Source organism: Lobosporangium transversale, assembly GCF_002105155.1.
Source record: "Lobosporangium transversale strain NRRL 3116 chromosome Unknown BCR41scaffold_3, whole genome shotgun sequence".
Lineage (NCBI taxonomy): Eukaryota > Fungi > Mortierellomycota > Mortierellomycetes > Mortierellales > Mortierellaceae > Lobosporangium > Lobosporangium transversale.
Genome location: NW_019028981.1, coordinates 1,067,189 through 1,088,094, shown reverse-complemented (window position 1 = coordinate 1,088,094; position 20,906 = coordinate 1,067,189). Strand labels below are relative to the sequence as shown.

At 40.7% G+C, this 20,906-nt stretch overlaps 3 protein-coding genes across 3 annotated transcripts; 1 reads left to right on the top strand and 2 right to left on the bottom strand.

The window, feature by feature from the left end:
* The first annotated feature begins 2,339 nt into the window (after positions 1–2,339).
* BCR41DRAFT_123433 (hypothetical protein) lies at positions 2,340–4,799 on the top strand. The gene is made up of 2 exons (XM_022019461.1): positions 2,340–2,897; positions 2,982–4,799. The coding sequence occupies exons 1-2, from the start codon at positions 2,698–2,700 to the stop codon at positions 4,552–4,554; spliced, it is 1,773 nt and encodes a 590-aa protein (XP_021885574.1). The 5' UTR covers positions 2,340–2,697; the 3' UTR covers positions 4,555–4,799.
* Positions 4,800–6,265: 1,466 nt separating this feature from the next.
* Positions 6,266–9,700, bottom strand: BCR41DRAFT_418860 (hypothetical protein). Its single transcript, XM_022029681.1, has 4 exons — positions 9,586–9,700; positions 8,496–9,451; positions 8,005–8,391; positions 6,266–7,866 (listed from the first exon to the last, which is right to left on the bottom strand). The coding sequence occupies exons 1-4, from the start codon at positions 9,693–9,695 to the stop codon at positions 6,344–6,346; spliced, it is 2,976 nt and encodes a 991-aa protein (XP_021885573.1). The 5' UTR covers positions 9,696–9,700; the 3' UTR covers positions 6,266–6,343.
* A 2,677-nt stretch (positions 9,701–12,377) lies between these two features.
* Positions 12,378–15,730, bottom strand: BCR41DRAFT_367422 (hypothetical protein; the record flags this gene model as incomplete). The annotated part of the gene is made up of 5 exons (XM_022026302.1): positions 12,378–12,415; positions 12,465–13,604; positions 13,661–14,342; positions 14,455–15,203; positions 15,715–15,730. 5 exons carry the CDS (start codon positions 15,728–15,730, stop codon positions 12,378–12,380), a joined length of 2,625 nt encoding a protein of 874 aa, XP_021885572.1.
* Positions 15,731–20,906: the final 5,176 nt, after the last annotated feature.

Sequence of the window (20,906 nt, the reverse complement as noted above, 5' to 3'; positions counted from 1 at the left end):
TAAGCTAGGCTTCATTGATCGGGTCCTAGAATGTCTTTTAGGAGTTGGAAAGGAAGAAGATCAAAGAAGAAGACACTACCTAGCCACCGTATCATCCAAACAAAATTACGATGTGGCCTCTACAGTTGCCTAAAAAGAGTCAATGGATTTTTTTTTTTTTTTTTTTTTTTTTTTTTTGAAAACCTCGACAAACAGCTCAATCAGCATGTAAGTTTATACATTTGGCAAAGAGGTCCATGTGATTATCTGTTAGGCTTTTGAGGATGTATTATATGTGGAATAACCGAAAAAGGAAGAGCTTATAGTTGTTTTTTCGCAGATGAACGTATCTCAGCAGAGCTGGCCAATACTTCTGTCAGTGGCACTATCGTCGCTTTTACACGATGGTGATGGCCTTGGCGAAGGGGTTCTGTACAAGGAAATACCCCGCTATATCTGCTTACAAAAGAGGCATTCATTAACACTGTGCAGCAGAAGCATGCATGATACGTTACTTGCCAAGTTGCCATCTCCTATCCCTGTTCAATGTCTCGCGGCGAATATTGGTCGTGTGGCAAATGAGTCTTGTATCCTAACCTTTATTGAACCCCTTGTCTTCCTCAAGAAGTTTTCATTTATGACCATCCCATGATATAAAGGCCCAAATACTCGAGGTGCTGATCGAGGATGACAAAGAAGAAAAACCTAGGATATTACACATGGAGCATTGTTTATTAGAATGCTTTGTAGATAGACAGTACCTTATTTAATCTCAGTTATTACGGTACCTCTTCACCTAACCTTCATTTTTTTTTCTTTTTTTTTTTCCTTTTTTTTTTTGATTACGAGGGCCCACAAGGTCATCTCTATAAATGAGTTGTCTTCTCTTATCCTTCATGTCTTTCCTTTTTGGTTGTCAGCTCACTCCTCGACTATTACTCTTGTACAATGCTCTTGATTGTTCATACATTTAGTCATTTTGCTATTTATTTGATCATAGTGTGTATTGGGAATGAAGGAGCTGTGGCACTGTCAAAGGCGCTCAGGACTAACACCACTTTGGCCACCTTGAACTTGAGGTGTAACTCAATTGAGAAGAAAGGGGCTTTAACACTGTCGGAGGGACTCAAGGCTAATACAACTTTGAGCACTTTGAAGTTGGAGGGGAGAAAGCAGCCTTGGCACTGTTAGAAGTAGTCAAGATTCACGCGACTTTGACCCTTTATAAATGAAGGCGCCTCGATCGATAAAAAAAAGAAAAAAAGAAGCCTTGATGCTGTCAGAGACATTCAAAACTGGCAGGCTTTGAGTTGCTTGCCTGGTATTTAAGGAGGATATGCAGCCAAATGGTCAGAGCGGCGTCTACATGTCAATGTTTTGAAAATTTGATATCTCGGGATATTATTTTAATTCAATGAAAGGCCAACGCACAGTTTCCTACAATGGGTGGCAGCAAATAACACAATGCCTTTCGAAGAAGCATTTCGCCAAGAGCCGCCTAAACTAGACGGTTACTGGAAGAAGGTAGTGTTCTCTGATGCGATCATAATCAGTAGGAGCTGGTCGTTTGAACAAGCCATAGTTGTATCCTACATTTTGGAAGGTCATGTTTTATCCAGATTCTTTGGCTTTGGATACTATATATCTCTCTAATGTTCTGACTTCTCCTAGCGCTCCTTCGAATACGATGCGCGCAGTGCTTTCACTGTCTGCAGGTCACTTCTCCATTTCTCGCTCCATCTTTCGCAAAAAGGAAGATGGCTTGGATGGTTATGAAATTGCTTTTTATCACAATACTTCTCAACGTTGGGACGCGATAAATGCAAATATCCAAGACATATACACAAGCTCATATCCAAGCAGTAAAGAGTGAGCCTTAATATTAATGATCGGTATTTTGATCCAGCCACAACTCCTACAGCCGTGTCAGAAAACAGATCAGAGAATGTGATGGTGCTGACAGATAGAAGTATGCTTGTATATACAGGCCTATCGTATATCTGGTGACCTTTCTCTAGACCCATGTTTTCATTTTACGATTCCGGAAACATTTGAATTGATTAGGACGTAACTTACAGCACATAGTGTTGACAATAATAATGCTTACAGCCGTAAGAACGTTGTTGGATACCAAGCTGAAGGTAGAAGAAGAAGAAGATCTGATTGATGCTCATTTAATTGCATCAGATAGTAGTAATTGCCAACTCGAGACGAGCAAACCAAAAACAAGCCCATCATGAAGCTTTTAGGCCTGCTGGTTGTAACTCTGTACGCCAGAAATCCCCAAAGAGAGGACGACAAAGCCGCATCATACGTCTATCCTCTTCATTTCAATAGTTTAAGTTGCTTTTTAATTCTCCAGCCAATGTGGGGGAAGGCACCATGGCTAGTCATAATAGATCCGATATCATTCAAGAACAATCCCATAACCAACAGTGGTCTACTTCAACCTCGGTCAAAGATCATAAATGGATAGTATAGAATGGTATTGAGCCTTGGATGGGATCAAGATCGGCTAATTGAGCACAACAACTTCACTAAGCCCAACAAGTTGCGAAGGGGCATCTGAAATTCAGAGACCATACCACATTAGACCTCGCCCAGTTGAAAAACAAAAACAAAAACAGAAACAAGAAACAGCTACACTGCATCCCTTACTCAAAAGAGAAATGAGGGGGCACTTGTCATCCTGTCTTCATCAATCGAGTTGTTACCGAAATGGAACTTCAATACCAACAATTCCGAAAGGCCGACATCATTGAAAAAGTTTGTGTCAGAATTGCTTCTACTTTTACAAGCAATGGCAACCCATCTTGCTATGTGAGTTTGCAAGACATTCGGGACGCGTTCCCAGATGCAGCGCGATTCAAGTTGAACGGACTTCCTATTCCATTCTTTATAGACCCTAATGGCAATAGGTATACTGCTACTTATGACGCGCCTTATCGATTGCTCTGGAAAGAAGACAAGCCAATTCAATTCAGTATATTTCTTTATAATAGAATTGAGCCTCCATGTATTGCGTTCTATCCTAATAAGGTCCTGGATGTCATTACAGAGGCACCACAGCCCAACAACATCAACATCAACAGCAACAGCAACAGCAACAACAGCAACATATACAGCAATACAGTCATTCATTTGCCTGGATTGAGAAAGCCGGGAAATCAAGCCTCGCAAGAATCACTTTTGCCATTATCAAATCTGATTCAATCTTTCAATTTATTTCTTATTACTCCCAGCGATACACAAATCGAGGCGATCAACTCTAATCTTGAGAAGATTGCAGAATTGCTGTTGGAGGCCAGCAAGAAGGATGAGAAAATTAATCTGTTGGAAGCCCAAGCGAAGGGAGATACAATGAATAATCTACTACTGGAAGTTAAGGAAAAGGATGACAAGATAGTTAGTCTTCTGTTGGAAGCCAAAGACAAAGGTGATGATATACTTAGGCTGCAAGACAAGGTGCTTTGCCTGCAGGACAAGATACTTAAACTGCAATCAGAGGCCAAGGAGAAGGATGACAAAGTGCAACATCATTCGACGTACAAAGAGAGTGGAGAGAAAGTGTTAGAAAATGCAATGAAGACGAATGGCGGCAGTTATGATTTGCACCTTGGCAAAGCGACTATCACATTAAAATCCAGAGACAGAGCTGAAGAGTTCTTCAATGCCCTAACCAATGCAAAACGTGTCTATGACCTGGACGTTACATTCGACTGGGATTGGACAGAGACTGATCTTGCAGCATTTGGGAGCGCGCTAACTCTTTCAAGTATATCGATTCTTCGACTTGGGCTTGGGCGATCTCAAGGAAACACCAGCAAAAAAGTGGTTTCAACATCCAAAGGGCACGAAACGCTTGCTCGCATCATAGAACTCAGCAATATGAAAATGATACATATTGTTCTACCTCCAGATCTCATAAAACTGCTCATTTTATGGCCCAGGAGACCGCCGCACCTTCATAAGCTAACATTTGAGATGGGATTTCATTCAATTGGAGCCAGCGGATTACCCGTACTTGTAAATTCACTCAAGACTAGCACGACTCTGGCTATTTTAAACTTGGAGAACAACTTGATCAGGGTTGATGGAACTGTGGCACTGTCAGAGGCACTGAGGACTAACACGTCTTTGACAGCTTTAAACTTATGTCGCAACGCAGTTGAGGATAAGGGAGCTGTAGCACTCTCAGAGGCACTCAAGACTAATACAACTTTGACCATTTTAGAATTGGGAAGCAACTCTATTGGGGTTAAAGGAGCCATAGCATTATCAGCGGCACTGAAGGCTAACAATACTTTGACGATTTTGGATTTGAGTAGCAATTCGATTGGAAAGAAAGGAAGTCTGGCACTGTCAGAGGCACTAAAGGTTAATACAAGCTTGATTACTTTGAACTTAGGGAAAACCTTAATTGAGAATCAAGGAATTTTGGCGCTCTCCAAGGCACTCAAGGTTAACAAAACTTTGATCACTTTGGACTTGAAGGGCAATACAATAGGAGAGAAAGGAGCGCTGGCGCTGTCAGAGGCAACCAAGGCTCGTACAACCTTGACCATCCATAAATGAGAGTGTTCAATCGATAACCAGAGAGCCTTATTGCTGTTTGAGATACTGCACGACTTTCTTTTTTTTTTTCGTCATTTGAGTAACTTGATCATTTATATAGTATTTAAGAAAATTAAATAAATAACTGACTTTTCAAAGCAATGAGTTCTTCGATATTGGTTCTTCGATATTAGTCCTTCGATATTAGTCCTTCGATATTAGTTCTTCGATATTGGTTCTTCGATTACTTGCAGAGTAATTCCCCCATGTCAGCTTTGCTGAAAGCCCATTTATTTTAATAATACATTACTTCATTCTTATTCAAGGAAAGGCTGCTTCTTACAATGATAAAATATCAGGCTACATGACATAGAAACAGTAAAGACGGTTAATCAAGTACAATAGCTCCATCAAGCTAGTCCAAAAAGGTTTCTGACGAATAAGTATTTTCACTTGCACGCGAAGTTGAAAAAAAAAAAAGGGGGGGAAGGGAATCAATGCATCGATGCATCGAAATGGCGGAGTATCAGTATCAACAATTTCGAAAGGCTGGCATCATTCAAAAAGTCTGTGTCAGAGTTGCTTCCACTTTTGCGGGCAATGCCAACTCATCTTGCTATGTGACTTTGCAAAAACATCCGAGACGTGTTTCCCGGTGCGTTGCGATATAAGTTGGAGGAACTTCCTATTCCGTTCCTGATGGAAACAGGCATATTTATTATTGATTATAGTACGTGCCGCACCAATTGCGACTTTTTCAACATAGAAAACGAAGGAAACCAATTTGGCATACTTGCATCTCATTAGAATCGAGCATCTGCGCATTGTGTTCTATACTTACAAGGTCCTGGACGTCATTACAGAAGTGTCGCAGTTAGTGACAGTGACAACGACAACAATAGCAAGCATGGCTAGCCATTTGCCTATATCAAGCAAGTCGACAAATCTAGTCTCTCAGGGCCCTCTATTACCATTATCTATGCAAAACAACACACGGTTCGAGATAACCAATTCTAATCTTGAGAGGATTGTGGAATTGCTGCTAGAAGCCAAAGAGAAGGACAACAAGATGAGTAGTCGGCTACTGGAAGCCAAAGAGAAGGCTGAAAAGGGGAATGGCTTGCTGCTGAAAGGCAAAGAAAAAGGATAGCGAGATACTTAAACTACAAGGAAAGGTGCCTGAGCTGCAATTGGAGGCGGAGGAGAAGGACGATTGATGTATATTTCATAATACGCAAATGACACCAGCTCCACACCAGCAAAATCGTTAAAACTAAAGTATATTTAATCATTTAATCATTTAATCAAAATCTAACATGTCCATAGTACGTCTTGTAAATACAAGCATTCACGTGTACGCCTTCTATATACGACGTTCTGCGATTAAACGTGTAGACTTGTGAGATTTAGATGTATTGATTTCTGATAATAAAATAAATAACCCTTGGGTGTGGTATGTGGGCCCACATCTTACGCTCACTTGCCCTCGTATTCACATACCTGCCTACAAAATATTTTTCAACGATAAAACACAGCGTCAAGCCCTCAACAGACCTGCCGTCCTTCAAAAGCACTTTATCCTGCCTTCTAAAGTCATATTTCTTCAAACTTTGAGAGTAGAACGAAGTAAAGAATCGCTTCAAGTGCAAGTTCGAGGCAAAGAAAGTCCGATGGTTTTTTTTTTTTTTTTTTTTTTTTTTTTTTTTTTTTTAATACTCTTTAATTAAGGTAAGCCATAGTCTATGATACACAAAACAATCAAGGGAATATAAAATAGATGAATAATAAAAGGACACACATCTGTGTATTTCTAATCGATCATGATGGATTCTTGTTCATGTCTCCTTTCTTGCTCCTTCCGTTGCTGTTGTTGCAGCTGTTGCAGTTGCTGTTGCTGTTGTTGTTGTTGCAGCAGCCTTGGTCCTTCAGTACTATTATGCTTCATCGCATCCCTTGGAACTGAAGAAGAAGATGAGGGCGAAAATGACGACGTTCGTATCGGAATCGGAATCTGAGCGTCCTTACTGTCCATCCAAGGTCTATATGCTGCATCCTTAACATCCTTTAAGGCCAGTGCCATCTTCACCCTCTCAACCTCTGCATCTTCAGCCGCTGCAGTGGCAGCAGTCGCCTTGGATTTCCTTGAACCTCGTTTCTTTGGACCGCCCGCGTCCGTTCTACTGCCTCTAACGCTATTACTTCCGCCTCGGCGACCATTACCACTTTGTTTGGTTTTAGTCTTATTATTATAATCATCATTAATGTCCTTACTGTTGGAGCGGATCAAAGCCTCCTCCTCCTCATCTTCTTCTTCATTATTATTATCATCGAGCTTATTATTTTCATCGTCCTCATCATTATCGACCTTCATCTCTCTTTCTTCCTCATTCCTCTCATCTTCATCCTCCTCATCCTCCTCATCCTCCTCATCCTGGTCATCTTCATCATCCCCATCATCCTCCTCTTCTTCCCCCTCTCCACCTCTTTTCACCCCTCCTCTCTCTTCCTCCTCTCGCTCCCGCAATAGCCGCTCCTTTTTCTTTTGCTGCATTCTCGCTTTCTGCAAACGTTCATGTTCCAACAATCTTTCTTGCTCCTGCTCAACCTGCTCTTTTTGATCCTTGTGCATAATACTCTGATGTCGACGGACTGTGCTGATTGAATTATAAGCCTTGGTGCATCCATCGATCCCACAAACAATCTCTTCTGTGATATGACGAGCCTCATGTCGATCCAAATGGAACTTGTCCATAAATGATTTGGAGCATCCTTCAAAAGAGCACGGGTATTTGCGAGGACGTTGCGGTACTGGTGTTGATCGACCACTCGTCTTATGGACACCTGACTTCGCTGCCTTGTTTGTCGTACCAGTATCGATTTCATCTTCCTCATCATCTCCTCCATCAGCACTCCCTGCAGATGGTTTTTTACCGAATTCTGCTGTATATGTTGATGCCGATACCATTCCACGCTTCTTCTGTTGACCCTTACCAAGTTTAGTTATTCTACTTGTGGTGGTATTGGTTCCAGTGTCCGAGTCTTCGTTCAAAGACTGTTGTTGTTCTTTAAGCTTTTTGAATACACGCTTCTTCTTCAGAGGCTGTGCTGGACTTGGGCCAGGTGATCCACCTCCACCACCAACAGCACCACCATCGAGACTATCGGGGGTGTTGCCTCGTTCTGGCGAATCCAAGTCAATGTCCATATCCAGTTGACTCAACACTGCCAGCCTTGCTAGACTAGAATCCTTCCGTCCTGTCATGTTCATCATCATGGATGGGATTCCCTGCTGCACGTACAGTGGTCGGGGTTCATTGAGAAGCATTTCTTGATCTATTATTGCAATTTTTTTTTTTTTTTTTTTTTTTTTTTTTTTAAAAAAAATAAGAAAAAAAGTTAGTAACGTTGTTGGTAATTGCTGTCATGTGCTAACATCGGATTTTTTTTTTTTTTTTTTTTTTTTTTTTTTACCCGAAGTCCATAGAGGGACGATAACTTCGCCGCCCAGAGTCTGGAAGACGTTGGAAGCTCGGCCCCATTTGCGTGCTCGCCGAGTTTTGTCGATGACAAATACTGGAGGAGGTTTAGGAGTCAAATCCACAATGATTTTGTTTTGCCCACCTGTGATTGACTTTGTGCTGACGCCACCACCACTACTTCCACCCAATGTAGAAGAAGAGGTAGTCGTTGGATTTTGTTGCACTGCTGAAGACTGTTTCTTGTTAGATCGTCCAGATGAAGTAGTATTCATTTTGCCTGTGCTCGTAGATACAGTGTTAGCATCGGTTATTGTATCTCTCGAAGACGTCATGTCCTGGTCCCGGACATCTTTAATCGATAGTTCTGAAACAACATCGTCTAATGATAACCATCATTAGGACATTTTTTTATTATGTTTTGAGATCGACTTTTTTTTTTTTTTTTTTTTTTTTTTTTTTTCAAAATAAAAAGATTTTGCTCACCTTTGTCATTTTGTTCAGTTTCCATATCTTCATCCTCATCGCCTTCTTGTTCTTCCTCGGTAAGTTCCTTCTTGACTAATCTACCAGCATCATCGTCATTATTGTCGTCGTCCTCCTCCTGCTTTACGTCTCTTCCTTCGCTATCATTTTTATCTTGTTCATTTTTCAATGGCTTCGATTCTATTACTGTTGACGATCCATTTGAAATACTGGCTTTCCGTTTTGATGATGAGGAAGGTGGTGGGGACTTTGTGCTTGTAATGGAGGTTCTCAAGGGGCTGGGCTTGATCGCTGCAGATGTTGTATGTCCTGTCTTGATTTTTTTCAATGGTGGCTGTTGTTGTTGATTACTTGAATTTGATAATGACTTTTTGTTGTTCCCTGTGTTCCCTGGTGATGATGATGTAACCAGTGACTTTGTAGAGGAATCATCCACTCCTTTTGTTGCGACGCCTTTGGATTGAGTTTTGGATTGGTTTCTACTGGCACTATGACCATTACCGTTTTCTCCCGCTGTCATGTTAGCAGCAGCAGCAGCGGCAGCAGCGGCAGCAGCAGTTGCCCTACTCTGTCTGCCTTGTCTAGATCCACCTTCATTATTCTGTCCTGAAAGACCAGGACCAGATCCAGTAGTGGATGTGGGTGTAGACGTAGACGTAGACGGAGCTATGGACTCATTAGCATCCTGTAATGCTGTGATGACACCAGGAGTAGGTTCGTCATTATCATAGACACAAACAACATTTTCACCTCCACTCTTTAGACAGCTGGAACACGTTGGTTTCAGTCGATCGCATTTAGTCTTTTTCATTCTACAGCGTGCACATGGACGGAACACACCAGGTCGAGGCCCAATTGGACCTCTTGACCCTACTCCTGATCCAGATCCAGTCCCAAATCCAGTCCCAGTTCCGCCACTGCTACTACTGTTATCGCCACCTCTTGTTCGTCCAACTCTGATTTGTAGAATAAAAAGTTTAGTGCAATTTTTTTTTTTTTTTTTTTTTTTTTTTTGAAGGGAGAGACAATAAAGAAAGATCAGCATCTATTGTATTTTACAAATAAAGTAACTTTTTTTTTTTTTTTTTACCTTGAAGTTGCTGATGGGTTGTCATTATCAGAAATGGATGCTGATGTATTGTTTACAGCAGATGATCTTTCTGCGAGATCATCGAGTGTAGATTCTGCATCGGAAGACATGATGCACAAAAAAAAAAAAAAAAAAAAAAAAAAAAAGAGGAAAAGCTAAGAGATGATTATTATTAAGATGAATGTATGAAGTAATAAGGCGTTAATGTCAATGGTTGTGAATGAAAGAGGAGCTAGGGGATAGGAAGGATTGTTTTCCGCTGAGTAATTGAAGAGAAAGAGAGAGAGAAAAGGAAGAAGAGTATCGTCGTAACACGAAGAGAGAGAGAGAAACCGATAGACGCGTACAATTGGACGTGTGTAGGTCACTCGAAGCGAAAAAAGAAGGAAGAAAGGGAGGAGATCGAATGAATTTGTGGAAGGAAAAGAGATGATGAATGTCAGAAGGATGAACAAGTGTTGGGAACAAGTAAAAGGAAAAGGAGAAAGGAAAAGGAAAAGGAAAGAGGCTGGGAAGAAAGTTTAAAAGCTTTTTTTATCCCGTCTCTTTTTTATTTAGTCAAGAACAAGAACAAGAACAAGAACAAGAAGGAACAGCATCAGAAAGGATTCGATCAATGGGAGGAGGGGTCGATGGATTTTAAAGCCTTTTTGTTTGTTTGTTTGTTTGCTTCATGCAAACCAGATCGAATGATTCATTCATGGGGGAAATAAAATGTTTGTTCTTTTCAAAACACATCACTGGACATGGCATGGATATCCTGCCCATAGTCCATAAGAGCTGTGCAGAGCAGATCAGACCACGTTTCCATTGCTTGCTCATCTATGCCCACCAATGCCAATCTTTGCTTATCATGCTCGTTGCATCATGCTTAAAAACGTCTCCTATGTTTATTATGTCCAATGCTAATGCCTCCTTCCCCTTTCCCTACAAAGTACACCATCAAAAGTTTACTAAAGTAGATCTACTATTTACAGTACATGTACATGTTTATCTTGTATTTATACCCATAAACTTTGGTTATTTTTTGATCCAAAAGAGCCATTAATCACTAACACAGCAAACATAGACCCCACACGCACTCAAAATCATGAATAAATGACAAATGACATGTGCTCTCTCTTTTTACATCCAAACATTCCCAGGGGAGAAGCTTACATTTACCATGTTCTATGTATAACATGTATACTTTATATATATTATATATATATATTTACGTACATCTTTATAATCCGTATTATATCCATAACTATTTTTTTTTTTACTTTTATTTTACACGGAATGAAGCTGTTAAATGGAGTCTCTTCTTCACATCCAATTTGTTTATACACTCTACCATGCCCAATATACTCCCAATTACATAAAAAAAAATATCACTCATTGTCGTTGTCATTACACCTAACATAATCTTTCTTTTTTTTTTTTTTTTTTTTTTTTTTTTTCTCATTCTTTTTTTATCTACTGATACTTGCGTCGGACTGATGGTCTCAACACCTCCTCCTCTCCTTCTTCTATTTTCATCCTTTCAATTGCTCCATTCGGTCCTTTAATCGGTCTATCAACACCAATATGACCATCCTCATTCACATGACTGACATTGTATCCATGCCATTTCGAGCCTGCTGGAGCCATCATCCCTCGATCAAACTCCCTATGCTGTTGTTGTTGTTGCTGATGATGATGATGTTGATATGGCTGCTGCTGATTCTTTTGAAGTTGCTGTGATTGCATCGCTTGATAATATTCCACCTGAACCGACGATCCTAATCCAACAGGCACCGTTGGCGAAACATATTCTCGACCACCAACATGTAAAGGTCCGGTGGAAGGAGACTGTGGCTCTTGGGCTGAGTAGTTTGGATGATGCTGTTCTTGATTGGTTTGTCCGTAATTATAGTCATCTTTATGATGCTGTTGCTGATGATTACGAGGAAGAAGAGTAAGTGGAGCATGCTCAGCTGCACGTGAATGACTCGCTGAAGGCGAATGTGACCCATTTGAATGTGGGTGCTGATGCTGCTGTTGATGCTGTGCATGTGAATGAACAACAAATGTATGGACATTCTGCTGTCCCCCAAGCTGACCTCGTAAAGCCTTCTCAATTAAAGGAACAGGAGGTGTACGTGATAGTGACCGGGACACAGATGGCGGTGATGGATATCGCTCTACCACAGGTGAGTGTCCCGATCCTGAGATGCGCCCATGTACTGGTCGAGGATGACTTTGTTGGTACTGCCCCTGCTGCACAAGGCCCTCATGCATCTGTGGCCCCCGTAATTCTCGTGGTCGCCCTGCTTCCATCCTACCTTGATGTAAATCTGCATTATGTGTTATAGCGCCAGAGTGCCACCGTTCTTGGCCTCCTTCCACTATCAATACTTCATCACCACGTGCTCCCTCCTCATTGATGCCTACATGTCCATGACGAAGAGGTGCATAAGGGCTAGGGTGTTCTACAGTATAATGCTCCTCACGTCCATTGGCATTATCGCTGTACATCGATCCTAACGGTCTCTTTAACCCTGCTACAGGTGCTGGTCCTGGTGCTGTTGGTGAATAATCTGCTGGACCCATCCTAACTGCCCTACCATTATGAGTTGTAGGCATTTCTTGCGCCCCTAACGCTGGTCCACGTGGATCCATTCCGCCAAAATTTCTACTTGTGCTACCGCTTGCCATGGTCATTGTGCGGATCGATATCGGTGATCGTGGTGATGAGCTCGAGGACATGGTCCGTAATCCCACCCTTGATGTATCAACCGCAATGCTTGGGCGCTCTTCTCTATTTCTGTTCAAAATGTTCCCATTATTGTAATCTGCTCCTTGTGTCCTATGATGGAAAAAAGGTTGGCTAACTTGGTGGTAAACATAATGTTGACCATGACTGTAATCCGAGCTAGAATATTCAGGACGGGTGATTGGCCGCGATGAATGAAACGCTGAATCGGTTCCGGATGGCGCTTGCCCTTGTGTTTGCCCTTGTGTTTGCCCTTGTGCTTGTCCTGGACGAGACGTGCTCTGCTGAGGCGAAGTATATTCAGTGTCCGGCTGTGTCATAGGCAATGTGGATGCACCTGCGCTGTCCATATAAGGATCAATCTCAACTCTATTGCTTCGTGGCGGGCGAGAGTAATTGCCATGGGAAGAGGTAGAAGGAGATGATGACGGACGCGAGTATCCAGTACTAAATCCATGATGATGAGCGCCAATATCTGACGCATCAGAGAGCGGCGTATGCGAACTCTGCTGGTAAGGGTGGGAGGAATTAGGGGGTAAGGTTGCTGTGCTGAGGTGAGGTGGCTGCGGTCCAGTAGGACGTTTTATTTGATTGTGCTGTTGCTGATGCGATGAATCAAAGTAGTCTTGACCATCAGTCCCGTCGCTCCTATGAGGTTGCGGCCAGGCAGATGCTCTAGGGTTAGACACATGCTCATTTGTTTGTGAGCTGCCATGGCCATCAAGATAGTGCCGTTGTGGAATAGTTTCTGGAGCACGACGACTATGATAGGGCTGATTGTGGTCTTGTCCATATTGGGTGTTAGACTGTGAGCGATCATAGGTGGCTTGAGGGGGAGGAGGCATAGGCGAGCGGCTACCAGAGGTAGCGGTAGACGCTGCACCGCCAGGGCTCTCTAACTTGGGCGAAAACATCAATACTGGGGACGATCTGGATCGGTCACCATCTACTACCCGATGGTTTGTTTTCGTAGATGAGTCTGTTACGCCACCAGCACTTTGAGAAGTTGAACCGGGCATAGGTATATTGGATCTGTGCTGACCAGTTATTGGGGACTCCAGAGTAACCGTCGGGGCAGTTGCGCTATCACGTGAAGGTCGCTCCTTGTCTGGATTGCCTGCATCGTCTATCTCATAACTGGTCATATAAGATCTCTCACGTGTAGAAGCTGTTGAGGAGGTATAATCTGATGCTAAGGAATGCTCGCGCCTATTATGAGAAGGTCCAGGAAGCGTAGGAGAATCCGTAGGTATGGCTGTTTGAAGGCATACGAGAGTGTTAGCTGATGCAATATGTGTATATGTATAGCGAAATATAGTAGTATAACCATTTACACACCTGTCTGTGGAACAGATGCCTGTTTGGCAGCCAAGTCGAATGATGTCAAAATGCCTCCTATAGCTTTTGACGTCACTGCAAAATTGAATTGCCTGATGCACCAGAGGGTCTTCATTAGATTCACCTTTGCGGGTGTCGAAATAGCGGGGTCTGGCTCCTTTGAGTTGGCTGTCTGAATCGTGGCGGCTTCTGTCAGGCAACGCATGCCAATGATAATGGAAAAGTTGCGCAGGTCCGGCTCCATAACGATGTCACCCACTGTGGCGGTAATGCCATTGGCAAAGGTAGCTAGCATCCGCAAGGGTGAATCACGCCTGGGGCCTAGGCCCGTTGAGCTTGATCGCACTGACTGAGGTAGATTGTTCAATAGAACAATATGGCCCAATCGATAATAAAGATCTAGATTGGATGCATGAGATGACAGCGCCGCTGCCCCACCAGTCCTAGGATTAACTCGCATATGCTTTGGCAGACTATTATGCCAATTGGCAAGAGCATCCAATGTGGTAGTCACAGGATAAAGGTACCCTGCCGACATTGGCAGTCGGATTCTTGTGATGCTTTGAAAGATCTTGAGTAGACACCCAAAATGATAATAGGCGATTTCACCCGATGAGAGCTTTGAGCTTGGCATCTCTTCAGGACGTGCATCGAGATATGCGTTTGTAAGGTCTTTCATAGGCTAAAGCGTTGAGTTTTAATTGGGAGAGGAGGAAGTAAATGGAGTTTTAGTGACATTTTGCTAGTTAGATCCTGGATAGACATGATAGATAAATACAGTAAAGAACACGTACATCTACAGGGCCGTTGTTCAAAGAGAGCATGTTGCCCATAATCTCTGTCCAAATGAGCAACCGCCATGTGTTGCGCACAACAACATCTTCTGGGGACATGGTGGGTTGAGAGGCTATTTTTTGTACCGTCTCTGCTAGCCTAATATCATTTGCAATCTTTAGCATTCGACCAAGGAATTTGGCACATTCCTCTGACCGAAGAGTGATCACTAAAAAGTTTTGAAGGATTAACATTGTCTGGATGCTTATGATATCCTCGGACCGCGTCTCATGTACAGCTATTGTGCGGCGATAAAAATATCCCACCATCTCGTCGAGGTTCTCTGCGCCAGGAGGCCTGTTCCTATAAAGAGCTCCTACGGTACACATGGCATAGACAATCGATGCCGCTTCGGGAGTGAGACGGTCATACAGCCGTGGCCAAAAATCGGGGTCTTGGTCGTTCACTATCCGGTGAATCGGATGGGAATAGCGCAGGTAAAGCTGGATGAGCTCGCGCATCACTTCTGGATTAGGAGTTGGTTCATCAGGGATAGGAGACCCTTTCGCAATGCATGAGTCGGGATCAGCAGCTTGAATGAGCGATTGAAGAATAACATTAGGTATCCCAGATACAGTTTTGACAAACTGCTGTGCCGCTGGCGAAAATACTGTCTCGAGAGTAGATGACAGTTCAGGGCTGGGGGAGCGCGGCGGCTGAGAAGGTGCCACTTCAGCCTTTCTCCGAGGAACTGTGCGGACTTTTTTATCTAGTCATGACACGAGCAAAAACATGAGAGTAAGGAATCGATTTTTAGTTTAGTTTAGTTTAGTTTAGTTTATAGTAAACCATAAAGCCAACGTAGTGTTCAATATGAAGGCATGACAAAGTACAATTAGAACAAGTACAGCCACTAGACAAGTGGCAGGGTAACAGATTGATGAAAAAAAAAAAAAAAAAAAAAAAACCACACAAAAATAGACATGGTTGTGGAATGCGGGATGTGGGATAAATGCATGTGTGTGCGAGAAGCCGCGACCAAAGAATGGGAAGCAGTAAATGCCGGATGTAAATGCGAATGCGACGGGAATGTGTGTTTGTTTTTGTGGAATATCACAGATGAGTAGATGATTGTACGAGGTTGTGCATCATCAACAATAAAACCACATTTGCAGTGCCCAATGAAGGGTACAACCGTTAGATCGCCCACTCCCATTCTACAAATAAAGAAATGTGATCGAGTGTGTGTCTCAATAAGCAACCACCTTGTGTAAACATACCACTGCATGCATGCATAGTAGACGCGACTTTTTTTTTTTTTTTTTTTTTTTATAAAACAAAGTTGGATACTTTAATAGTATTGTCCCATTTAGTGTCGTCATTTTCACTCTCCCATGGATGTATGAGTGGATATGAATATAAACAAAACAAAATACTCGAGAATAAGCACGCGGATGAAAATATATAAAATATCCAGAGGTATAAAATCATCAAGTAAATAAAAAAGACCCAATTGGTAAAATGTCATCATTGTAAGCCGAACATGCACGTCGGCGCAAAAAAAAAAAAAAAAAAAAGAGAGAGAGAGATAGAGATAGAGAGGATAAAAAAAAGGAATGCATATAAAAAAAAGCTTAAAGAAGTAGAGGAGAATGAGGATATTAGAAACAAGTGGCCAGATCATGTCTTTTCCGAAAATAAATAAACCCTTCTCCACTATATCCATTCATTCATCTTATCAACTTTTTTTTTTTTTTTTTTTTTTTAGTTTCCGCAGTTGTTGACTGACTCACACACACTGGAAACAATTATTAAACAATATAATGGTTTTATAGTTATTCAAGAGTAAATACAAGAATAAAAAAAGGGGGATGAAATGGGATGCAAGAGATAACAACAGACACAGCAGTTGCGCCTTTAGAATGTAAATGTCAATGTACCAATGTAAATAAATGCAAGTATTATAATTCTAAAGGGCAAGGGCAAGGGCGAGAAGTAAAAAATATTAGGGCTGAAAAAAATAAAAAAATAAAAAATAAAAAAGTGTTGACAGGTGAGGATAGGAAAGTGATAACTTAATTGTGTATAAATAATATACATTGTATGTGTAATTGTAATACAGTAAAGTAAAATAGAGTTGTTAAAATTAAAAACGAGTGGACATTTTTTTCATTAACCAGTCCAAGACTTGGTTTGTTTTTCTCTTTTCTTGTTTAGAACCCCTGACTTGATTTTCTTTTTTTTTTTTTTTTTGCTCTCCAGATTTCATTGCTGTTGAGTGATGAGTGACAGTGAACTGAAAAAAATGAGCTTAGACCCACAAGAGAGCCAAATATCAAATCAACAATCAACAAACAAATAGCAGTAATAAAATGCACTAAGCAAATAACAACGGGGGGACGGGTAGAGAGTGCGAGGAGAGTTCCCATCATTTGGAGCCAAGCACCCTGCTTCCTCAGCTTGCATAAACTTATGACAACATCCATCAAATCTCCCTTTTTCGAGATTACTATGCATACACCTGTATATATAAATATATATACATTCAACCCCAGCAGTCGACTGGAGTTGCTGATATAAAACAATGGTTGTAATAAAAACAATTACAATTGTCGTGTACAATGTCACAATTGCTTTCCATCTTCCAACCCCATCCACCCATGGAATCTACCATCAAGATCATAATGACCATAATTGGTTAATAGGTATTAATAGGTAACCCAGTCTGTCTACAATATTTAAAACCTGTCCATGCTAATGTACTCAATAACATGGTGCTCTGTCCACCAATGGCAAGTTTGTCGTACTAGACCTGCCCATCTAGACCATTTGTACCTTTTTTTGGGGAGGAAGGGAGCAGAGAGGGGGATGCTCATCAATGCGAGATTTTTGAATGTAATAATCACTCTGCATGGACTTCAAAATAAAACAAATAAAATTCAATCTGGATCGTAGAAAAACTTAAACTAGTGTTGGTTGATTGAATGTTTGAATGTCCCCCCAAAAATAATAAATAAACGCATTTTACATAAAATAGAATAAAATAAAATAAAATGGAAAAAATAAAATGAGAAAATAAAAAAAAATAAAATGCACACAGCACAAAATGCCAAATAACCTGAACATGCTCATTATTATTTTCCTCCTATAAAAAACGGCATAGTTTTTTGAATTTAAGGAGTGAAAAAAAAAGGAGGACCCAAGGGGGAAAAAGGATCACAATGCACATAATGTTGTCTTTGATACAAGAAATTGAATGTTACATTAAACATGGATTGTGTGATACGTAATTGAATGTGGGCAAATAGGAAAAGGGGGAGGAACCAGAAACTGGGAACCAATGAATGTCTTTTTCGTTTTGTTTTTGATGTTGTAGATGATTGTTGATCTTAATGGCCGTTGTCGATTTCGAGTTCACAACAACTCGTTTAAAAATGTCGCTTTGGTGTGTTTTTTTTTTTTTTTTTTTTTAAAGAAAAAAAAAAAAAAAAAAAAAAAAAAACACAAGAAGAGAAAAGAAAAAAGAGAAAAAGAGCGTGCACTTACTGGCGCCACGGATTCGTGTAGTGGTAATGGGTGATGTTGCACTTCCGGCTGACAATTTGTGGGAAGATACAGTGGTTAAAATTGAAGCAGGAATAGTAGCGTGCGAGGCATGTGAGGTTGTTGCTGTTTCTGCTCCAGCCTTTGACTCCTGTCCTTTCGCTGTGCTCGTTGAGTCTGTTGAATAGGCTGTAGCGGCCGCAAGGGCTGCAAGACGGTGAGCTGCTTGATTTGGAAGGACAATGTACTGACATGTAAGCCCAAATGCATGACATCGGGCACATGGTTCTTGACCATTGCACTTTATCTTTTGGGTGCGGCAATTGGCGCATCCCTTGTAGATCTTGAGCAAACTCGATGGCGGAATTGGTTCAAACATGCGTAGATCAATCGCATGGTTGGTCCGTGGGGTCGGACTCGATTGTGCTTTATGCTGTTGTTGCTGTTGCTGCCGTTGCTGTTGCTGTTGCTGCTGTGGCTGTTGTTGTTGTGGTGGTGGTTGTTGCTGGAGAGAAGAAAATGTAGGTGAAATGGGATTGTGCTGACTATGGATAACGGTGTTAGATGATGACAATGAGATTTGGATGGGTGGAGGAAATGACAGAGGGGCGGTCATGAAGAAGAAATGGAATTTATAAAAACAAAAATAAGAGTTAGAAAAAATATGCTTGTACAATGGAGGAAAAAAAAAATAAAATAAAAATAAAATAAAATAAAATAAAGTCAAGCTGTCAAAGAATGCGAGAGTGAATATGCGTGCGTATGTGAATGAGGTTGTTCAAACATAGACGAGGAAAAAGAAGAGCGTGAAGTTGGATTAGATTGAATGGATGTGGATGACGAGAGGAGGAAGAGGAAGAGAAGAAAAAGAGATGGACAGGATGAAGAATTGCAGTATAGGCAACAAGGCACAAAAAAGATAAAAAGACAGTAATTGGGATTGGGAGTTGAAGAAAATAGATACAAAGGAGGTTGTTGATCCACAAAGACTGACAATTCGTTATTAAAGCACAAGATGATTATGAGTAACGATGGACGAGAATGCCAATGCAATTGAAGAAAAGAAAAGAAGAAAAAAAAAAAAAAAAAAAAAAAAGAGAGAACGACGTTAAAAAAGAATAATAAATTGGAGAATTAGAGTTCCATTTAAAAAGCGATTGTCGTGACAGTTTTAACGATTTTTTCCTTGTCAAAAAATGGAAGGAAATGTACAGTATTGAGGACCAAGACAAAAAAAAAAAAAAAACTTTCTCCGGCGAGAACAGCAAGCGAGTAGGCGAACAGACAAGGAAATAGACGGAAATATATAAAAAAAAAAAAAATTGTAAAAATACATTCTTACAGGTACAAGTCAGATGTCAGGAGTGGGAAAAAAGTCAATATGATTGAAGGAAACAGGTGTAACAGCAAACAGTTTGGTTTGGTGGTGTAAATAAAAAAAAGTTGAATACGAAGAGAGAGTCAGAATATGCGCTGGATCTGGGAGCAAATAAGAGAGCGATCTTTTTTTTTTTTTTTTTTTTTTTTTTTTCAGTCCATGATCATGAAGTATGCTCATAAACATGCCCGATGGACCGATTCGTGACTGAATGGCTTTTTGATGGCACGCTTTAGTGCTGTGCGGTGGGCTTTTTTCTTTTTTTTAAACAAGTCAGATGGTAAGAAGTTAGAATAACTTTTCTCAAAACAAAATCACTCTCGCACTCTGCTCTAATACGGAACCATTGATTTGAATACAAAAAGAGCATGTCTTTCTTTGTATACATGTGCATGCAGTCTTTTTTTTTTTTTTTTTTTTTTTTAACAAAAAAAAAAGCTCAATCAAAGAGAAAAAAAAAGAAAAAAAAAAAAAATTGACAGAAAAAGAGTATTTCAGTCCTATTGAAAGAGCAAAAAGTACAATAGAGAAAATCAATAACCCAAAGTAAACAGGAAAACAAACAAAGCCAACGGCGTACATAATCAAAACGATATATAAAATAGAGCTGCATTCAAGCCTAAATCAGTAGCAACCTGACAGACAAACGACATAAGGTTGGAGCAATTGAAAAATAAAAATAAAAAAAAAAAGTCTAATCAAAATGGATCTGCCCACTGAACGGCATCGGAGTCATCCTTTGGGAGAGTCACCGGGGGTCATTGAGAAAACTGAAGAAAGTATTGCATTATATATTTATACTGTATATATAAAATATATACTTCTGAGCTATTTCTTTTCGGATCTGAACCTTTCATTAGCAAAAAACAGATCTATACTCCGCGCTCACTTGTTCTATGTTTACTCCCATTTCTATCCCTCTTTTTTGTTCCCCTCTTTCCTGTTTTTTCTTTGCAACACGATCACAACATTGTCCTTCATTTATATACCCTTGACAATGACATTTTTCACATGTGATGATTGAGATGGTGATGATTGCATGCATCAGCGCACAGACTGAACGGATAAAGATGTGTTTGAGTGTGAGTAAAGGCATAAAGAAAAAAGAAAGAAAGAAAAAAGTAGAAGTCACGTTGGCAATGGTCGAGGACCAAGTTGAAGAGAGTTGTAGATGGGATAAGCTCTCTCTTTTCTTAACTCCTTAATTTTGCAATCCAATTATTCTACCAGGATGACAAAGGAAGGATCGAAGAGCTGTGACGACTCGCTATTCAGACACCCGTTTTAACTCTGACAGAACCACCCTCAATTCCATCGCGATGCAAAAATTAAAAATAATAATAATAATAAATAATAATAATAATAAAAGACAGGACAAGACAACAGACAAGACAAGACAAGACAAGACAAAGACAAGACAAGACAAGACAAAGACAAAGACAAAAAAAAAAAGAAGTAAAAGAGTTGAAAAAGATCAACTGAGCTAATTCAAACAAGTTACCTGTTGCTGGTATCCTCTTTTTTATCCATGGTGTCATGGATTGCTTTCTT

Bases quoted from the DNA above. Each gene is read 5' to 3' on its own strand.
- BCR41DRAFT_123433 (XM_022019461.1), top strand. From the start codon at position 2,698: ATGGAACTTCAATACCAACAATTCCGAAAGGCCGACATCATTGAAAAA. The intron at 2,898-2,981 runs GTATACTGCTAC...TCTTTATAATAG, and splicing joins ATAGACCCTAATGGCAATAG to AATTGAGCCTCCATGTATTG.
- BCR41DRAFT_418860 (XM_022029681.1), bottom strand. From the start codon at position 9,695: ATGTCTTCCGATGCAGAATCTACACTCGATGATCTCGCAGAAAGATCA. The intron at 8,392-8,495 runs GTGAGCAAAATC...GGTTATCATTAG, and splicing joins AACTGAACAAAATGACAAAG to ACGATGTTGTTTCAGAACTA. The intron at 7,867-8,004 runs GTAAAAAAAAAA...TTGCAATAATAG, and splicing joins CGTCCCTCTATGGACTTCGG to ATCAAGAAATGCTTCTCAAT.